The sequence below is a fragment of the Neolamprologus multifasciatus genome, chromosome 4 (assembly GCF_963576455.1).
Source record: "Neolamprologus multifasciatus chromosome 4, fNeoMul1.2, whole genome shotgun sequence".
In the NCBI taxonomy this organism is placed as follows: domain Eukaryota; kingdom Metazoa; phylum Chordata; class Actinopteri; order Cichliformes; family Cichlidae; genus Neolamprologus; species Neolamprologus multifasciatus.
In genome coordinates, this window is record NC_140442.1 from 22,549,709 (window position 1) to 22,557,141 (window position 7,433).

Here is a 7,433-nt window from a genome sequence, read left to right on the forward strand (position 1 = left end):
CACTCTTTGCTCTAACTGCCGGTCAGAAGAGGACTAAAGGCTGCCATGGGAGTCGGAAACCTGGAACCTTTCGCAAGCTCACCCCTCAAGACTGGACTCCTGCTTGCGAGAAGGCATTTGAGGGACTCAAAGGTGCACTCCTCAGCTGTGCGGTGCTGGCACATCCTAATTTTGAGAGGCCATTCATCCTTTCAACTGACACTTCCATGGATGGGCTGGGTGCTGTCTTATCCCAGGTGCCAGCTGGTGAGGAGAGAGCAAGACCTATAGCCTTTGCTAGTAAGTCTCTCAGCCGCAGTCAGGCGAAATACCCAGCACACCGGCTTGAATTTTTAGCTCTGAAGTGGGCTGTGTGCGATAAGTTCAGCCACTGGCTCAAGGGTCACCGGTTCACTGTCTGGACTGATAACAATCCTCTCACATACATTCTGACTAATCCAAAACTGGATGCCTGTGAACAGCGTTGGGTCTCTAAGCTTACACCATACTGCTTTGAGATCAAATATGTTCCTGGAAAGCTGAACATCGTGGCAGACACCCTGAGCAGGGAACCGTTTGTGAGGCCTTTGGCCCAGCGCCTCCTGTTGGAGCCCTACTTTGAGCTGCTAGAGCACGTCAGTGATGTGAAAGATGCCAGTGTCCAAGATGCCATCCGTTTGACCTGTCAACCTCAGTCGATACGCAGTGCTCCACCCTCTGCTGTGCTTGATGTGTCTCTGTCAACTGATGATGTGTCTTCTCTCATGTCTTCCCTCTGTGAGTGGGAGTCTGCTTCTCACCAGCGTGCAACATCCCTCGCTGGTCACCTGACCTCCATTAGTCCACCTGACTGTGATGTCTCTCATGCGCTGTCCCATGCTGATCTCCTGTCTCATCAAAGAGGGGATTCTGTGATCTCCAGAGTAGCCTATTTCACCTATTTTATTTTTTCAAATTTTCAGTGTATTGCTGTATAGGGTATACACAGGGTGCCTTATGATTTTTTCTTGATATTATTTTAATAAAATGAAACTCTGGAACTGCCGAGTGTTTCCTGACTTATACACCATTTCTTTTTACTGTGCACTAACAGTCTATTAAGACCAGGAGACTTGATAGGGCTATTTAAAGGTCACAAAATTTACTTCAGAATATTTGCAAAATTTGCCACTCAAAGTGTTCCCCATGTCAGTGTGAGTAATGCTGGTCTCATGGCCCGTCTGTGTAAACTTCAAAGATAAAAACAAAACACAGTGGCTGCAGTGGACATTTTACTGTTTTTAATGCTCTTTTTAATGCGCTCAGCAAACTCTGCTTGACCATAAAACCAGCTCAAGACATCACTGATGTTTTAAAGCACAAGCTCAACCTTGACGTCCATATTGGTCTTATACGGCTCCAGTAGGGGGCGTACTTCTTCAGCCAGGAACGTTTTCACCTGAAGAAGAGGAGCAGGAACAACAAAAGAAACTATCATCAAAGGGGGCAACAGACACAGCTGCAGTAATAGTGGAGCTGCGGCTTGGCTGAAAACATTCATCTGCTGTCAGACTGAACAAAAATAAGACTGTTTATGCTGTACCTGCTGTGGAGCACGCCCAATAAAGGTCTTGGGGTCCAGCAAAGCATCCAGCTGCCCTAGAATGGGTGCAAAGTAGGGGTCTCGCTGGATTCTGGCCAGTAGGTCATTGTCTCCACCTTCCTGTTTAACCACAACTGCTGCGTCTTGGGAGAGAACGCTGATTTTCTCGTGGCACTCCTGAAGGAGACACAGGAAAAAGCAGAGAAACATTAAGGTGGAGCTGACTTTAACAGCCATGTTGTTGGGTCTCCATGTCAAGTCTGGTTATTGGTAATCAGCTTCTTCATTTACATGGTCAAAACACTGGTTACTAGTCAGTAAGATGATCTCACTTCAGTCATCTGTTTTTCTGGTTACTGCTGGCATTTTCTGCCCAGTAAACCATCTCTCCTGATTAAGCAAAAATGCATTCATCCAGTTACGTTCAAAACTTTTATTATTGTGTCCATTCTGACTCAGAGGAGAATTCCTCACAGGGTATTTTCTCCTACCTGTCTGTTGCCTCCTGCCTTCACTATCGCCATAATAATGTTCTCTGTGGCCATGAAGGGCAGCTCGTGGCGGATGTGTCTCTCGATGACTTTGGGGTAGACCACAAGACCCTCTGTGATGTTCTGCAGCGTGCTGAGGATGATGTCTGCTGTCAGGAAGGACTCGGGCAGGGAGATCCTCCTGCACAGGAGCAAGGCAGGGAAGAGAGGAAAGAAACCATCAGTAATCACAAGTAACAGCTTTTTACTCAACCACTGAATCCTGAGTAACAATGTAATGTAATGTAATGTAACCATTAAACACAATTATGTACATAGTCTTTTACTCTTGATTTCTTTACTTTTTTCCCTTTAGGTTTTCTCTTTTTTTTTTTCTTTTTTCTTTTTGGCTTTATGGCCATGATTCATGTCTTAGCTGATTGGCTTGGTTCAAGGCCTAAAACTCTTGAAGATTTCCTGAAGTGTCAGTGGAAAAAATGAAGGAGAAATCCACTTTTAAAACCAGAGTCCTTACAAAAGTGGGCAGTCATTGTGGCACTCCATAAAAGCTACTGTGGGCAAAAACTATAGGCCTGTTACCAACAGATAGCTCTCGACACTAGCCTAATTTAAATTAAGCTGCTACTTCTAACAGGAAAATCATCCATCCATTAATCTTCTTGTGGGGCCAGGTCATGGGGGTAGAAGCCTAAGCAGAGAAACACAGACCTCCCTCTCCACAGCTACCTCCTCCAGCTTATTCTGGGGCAGCTGAGAGATATCATTTCTCCAGTGTGTCCTGGGTCTGCCCCGGGGCCTCCTCGTGGTGGGACATGCCCAGAACACCGCGCCCAGGAGGCATCCTTGTCAGATGCCCGAACCACCTCAACTGGCTCCTTTCAATGTGGAGGAGCAGCGGCTCTACTCTGAGCCCCTCCTGGATGGCCGAACTGAAAACCCTATTTCTAAGGGAGAGACCAACCACCCTTAGAGATGGTAGCTGGTCATGTGACCGCTACAGCTCCCACATCACTGCAGCACCAATCCATTTGTCGATCTCCTGCTCCCCTCTCCCGTCACTAGTGAACAAGACCCCAAGATACTTAAACTCATCCACTTTGGGCAGTTACTCATCCCTGACCCTGGCACTCCACCCTTGTCCGGCTGACCGCAATGAGTGAAAAATATAGGGAAGAGTTCTCCCTGCCCAGCTTAGGGTTACCGAAGCCCCACCCTGGGAGTCAGTCCTGGGGAGGGTGCCAGAGGGCAAGTGTCTCGTGACCGGGCTTTGGCCCTTGGGGCCCAGCTGGGCACACCCCCCGAAGAGGAGAAATGGACCCACCCTCCTCTAGGCCCACCACCTGCAGGAGGCACCTTAGGGGTCAGGTGGAGTGTTTTCCAGGCAGTGGCCAAGGGTGGAAACCAGGACGGACCGATTCACGGTTACTGAGACTAGCGAGGAAGGAAATCATATTAGCACTAATTTAGCAGTGAACACAACTGTTTCACCTTGGTTTATCTTATTTTTTTTACTATTGAACTATTCAACTTTTTTAATATTTCAGCTATTTTTACATTATGTTTAACCAACAATTTTACTTCTTCCATACTACCATAAAATTGTAAAATGTTAAGCTTTTGTTCTCTCAGTTATAGGATTCTTTGTTCCTCTCAAGTCTTTAATTTTTTAACAAGAAGACCTTGCTGATGCAGAAGCAACACTCGTAACTGAGAATCATTGTTCACTACTACATATTGTACGCTTCTACATTTTTGTGATATCTACTTCACAGAGGAGAACTGCATCATACCAAATTCACAGCAGTGTAAGTGTGTCTTTGTGGTCTGACCTGTTGGCACTATCATCCAGTGTCCTCTCCAGCCACTGGACTGAGGCAGTCTGGAGCGGGTCGGCCATCAACGCAATCAGATGTCGGGCCAAGCTACAGCAGCGTTCTGCACGCATGGGGTTCCTCTTGTAGGGCATAGCACTGGAACCTGGAAGAGGAGCGGGCAAAGCTTTAGGCTGAGGCACAGTTTAACAGGTAAAAAGTGCTTTTGAATAAGCGAACGTACCAATCTGCTCCTTCTCAAAAGGTTCCTCAATCTCTTTTAGGCTGGCCAGCAGGTGGATGTCTGTGCAGATCTACAGCAGATAACAGCATAAAGTGTACACTCTGTTAGATCAGCTTTTTGAAGCTCAAGACCCAGGTTTCTTTAACCACCACTAAATGGAGACATTTCCTCACCTTGTGCACAGAAGCTCCCAAACCAGCGAGTGCAGACAGGCAGTCTATGTCCACTTTACAATTGTACGTCTGTCCAGTCACCAGGTAGGCTCTGGATAAGAATGAAACAAATTAGTTATAGCCCGTGTTTCAAACTGTTCCTGCTTGGACCATATTAAAAATATATATATATATATATATATATGTCAGTCAATATTGGAGACATGAGTTTGATACTTCTTAAAGCCAGCCATCTCTGTCACAATCTTGTCAAGCTCTTCCACCTGGTGGCACAAAAGGAAAACTGACATTAAAAAGTCATCACAATACGGTGCTGTGGGACTTCAGAAATCACCCACGTGGTTCTTATGGTTGTTTATACCTTGTCATGGTCCCCCTGAAAGAGCTGCAGGAAGTTGGCCTGGGTGCCTGTGGTCCCCTTGACTCCACGGAAACGAAGATCATCGCGAGCTCGCTACAGGTTTCTCACATCCATCACCAAATCCTGCAGCCACAGACACGCTCGCTTCCCCACTGTGGTCAACTGGGCAGGCCTGTACAGAGAGGAGTAGAGGGGCACAGTGAGTGTGTTTGACATCAAAGTTAGACAGCTCCATCAACCTGATGAAGGCCTATGAAAACACTGCAGCTGCAGTCGGACTCACTGGAAATGTGTTAAGCCGAGCGTGGGGAGTTCAGCGTATTCCTCTGCAAAGTTTGCCAGCCGGTCGATGACTCTGGCCAGCTGCAGGAAAAACAAGCCTTTAATGATGCAAATCAGGGTGTCAAACTTATTTTACATCGTGGGCTACAAACAACCAACTTTGATCTTTAGCTCCCAGAAGCAGTGAAGATGCATAATAAATGTAACCAATATGTTGCATAGCCTGTCCTGTAATCTTTAAATATAATTTTTCAGGAATTCAATTCAATGAAAATGTCCTGCTATTATTTTTAATGGACTCACTGTAAAAACAAAAAACTAGCTGACAAGCTTGTTTGATATTAATATATTCATTTGCACTGTTTTCATAGAATTTCTGGACAAACAGGTGAGCCTCACCTTAGGCAAGAGGATGTTGAAGCCATCACGCAACGCAATAAGATCCTGAAGAAGATAAACGACAAACATGAGAAGCTTTTAAAGACTCAAAACTCATCACTGCTGGGTTTATTTGTGCAATAGTCCTACTTACAGTATTGTCTCCCACATAGCATGACGTAGCTCCGAGGTGGATGATGGGAGCAGCTGTGGGGCAGCAGTGTGCAAAGGTGTGGACGTGCGCCATGACATCGTGCCTCAGCTTTCGCTCTTCTTCAGCCGCCATGGCAAAGTCAATGTCCTCTGCATGGCTTTCCATCTCTGCAATCTGAGCATCAGTGATGGGCAGACCCAGATCCTGAGGAGGAGAACATTGAACACAGAGACATGATGACAAACAGGAAGAGTTCCTACAAGCAACTCGTGAAGTTTAGAGCTGGCAAAACAAAAGTGTTTGTAGTTACAGAATGAATTTTGAACCATTTCCTGCAGGGTTTCATTCATTTTCAGAGTTTACTTTTAAGCTGCTTCCTACGTACTTACTACTTTTTATGTGGAGCTTTTTGACTCTTGATAACAGTTTTTTATCTTTAAGATATTCATTTATTAACAGTTACAAATACAAATATGTTTTTATATAAATACGTGGTTTATTATAAATGCACATATTTGCAGCATTGGCTCTTCTGTTGATGAAAAGGATGTTTGGGTAAAAGTCACACAGTGACTTGCATTGCTAAGCTGATAGCAAACAGCCTGCTGTTTATTAGTCATTAGTCTGCCTGTCAGCATGTCTTTTCTCCAGTTTTGATCATTGTGCTGTCCTCGTGAGGAGGCACAGGCGTTCAATATCCTGATTAGACTGGACTATATTCTGTTGGGACACCGTAGTCACGTGATTCCTACAGCACTACAGATTGGTTCCAGCCAAATAAGTACCTCTCTCCTGTCAAAAGGGTCATAGGTCAGACTGTAAGCAGGTCAAACAAACCTCAGTGCAGAAGACACCACAAAGACAACAGCATTTAGCCAGAGTTACTGTTAATAATTTTGACACTGGAAGAGCTGTTTTCTCATCACAGTAACATTCACTTCTATTTTCACACAGCAGCAGCGGCTCTAAATGACTCTGCACGAGGAGCGTGTCAAAGTTCACGTGGCTCTGCGATGGGAAAATACAAACTGCAGATTTTCAATTTTAGAATCTCATAATAATGTTGACAGATGTTCATTTAAATTATGACCAACTGCAAGTTCTGTCGTGTTCAAATCTTTCAGAAGGAATTTCAGGAGAATGTTCTGTCATTTAATAAGATTTAATTTGCATTGGCAGTTGAAATTACAAGTTTACACAGCGCTGTGGACCTTCATGTGAAATCAAGGGTCTGGTTCACAAAAACAATAACCTTAAAACGGGCTTTACAAAAACAAAGATTATCCTGGCTATCTTGCTCCCACAAGAATGTGGCATTCTCACTCCTCGTACATCTGTGACCTTGTCTGGTATCTGCTCCATCCGCTGTAAGGGACAGAAGAAAAAGACACCTCCCTGCCCTGCCTTGATAATCTTATGTTATTATCCGTTACTCTTCTACTGATTCTAAGTTCTGGTTCAGAATATCTTGTCCGGACTCTCTGACCCAGAGACTTATAGAAAACACATTATCTGTGTGTGTAAGCGTGTTGCTAACAACTCTTTGCATTCTATATAATCACTCTCAATATATCATATATCAGTCCGGACAGTCAGGCTGAACAAAGCTTTCGACGTTCAACAGACGTAGTGCCAAATCGTATAAGCACATTTGCAGTGTGTATATAAAGTAATTAAAACAGCTTTGTTTAGTAGAAAAATCAAAAGTTTTAAAGCCTAAAGGTTCTAGCACAAAAACAGTGAGACTGAATTGTGGAACATATAAAAATCAGCAGATCGTTATATCAAACCTTCTCAGCTTTGGCGAGATAAATCCACAGCTTCCTCCAGGTAGTGAACTTCTTTTTGTCGCTGAAGTTGTAGCTCATTTCTTTGCTGGCGTATCTGGACACCAGAGGTGAGCGATACTTATTCATCTCTTCTGCTCCGGCCATGGTTACTAGAAACGTGAACACAGCGAGGTCTTCAGCTTCTCCCC

At 44.6% G+C, this 7,433-nt stretch overlaps 1 protein-coding gene across 1 annotated transcript; it reads right to left on the bottom strand.

Moving 5' to 3' along the window:
- Positions 1 to 1,238: 1,238 nt before the first annotated feature.
- LOC146520429 (adenylosuccinate lyase-like) lies at positions 1,239 to 7,433 on the bottom strand. The gene is given in 12 exon segments (XM_085157903.1): positions 1,239 to 1,417; positions 1,562 to 1,738; positions 2,053 to 2,233; positions 3,882 to 4,029; positions 4,108 to 4,177; positions 4,281 to 4,371; positions 4,497 to 4,543; positions 4,642 to 4,813; positions 4,925 to 5,004; positions 5,323 to 5,367; positions 5,456 to 5,659; positions 7,246 to 7,433. Coding segments are annotated over 12 exon segments (1,446 nt in total). The 5' UTR covers positions 7,390 to 7,433; the 3' UTR covers positions 1,239 to 1,330.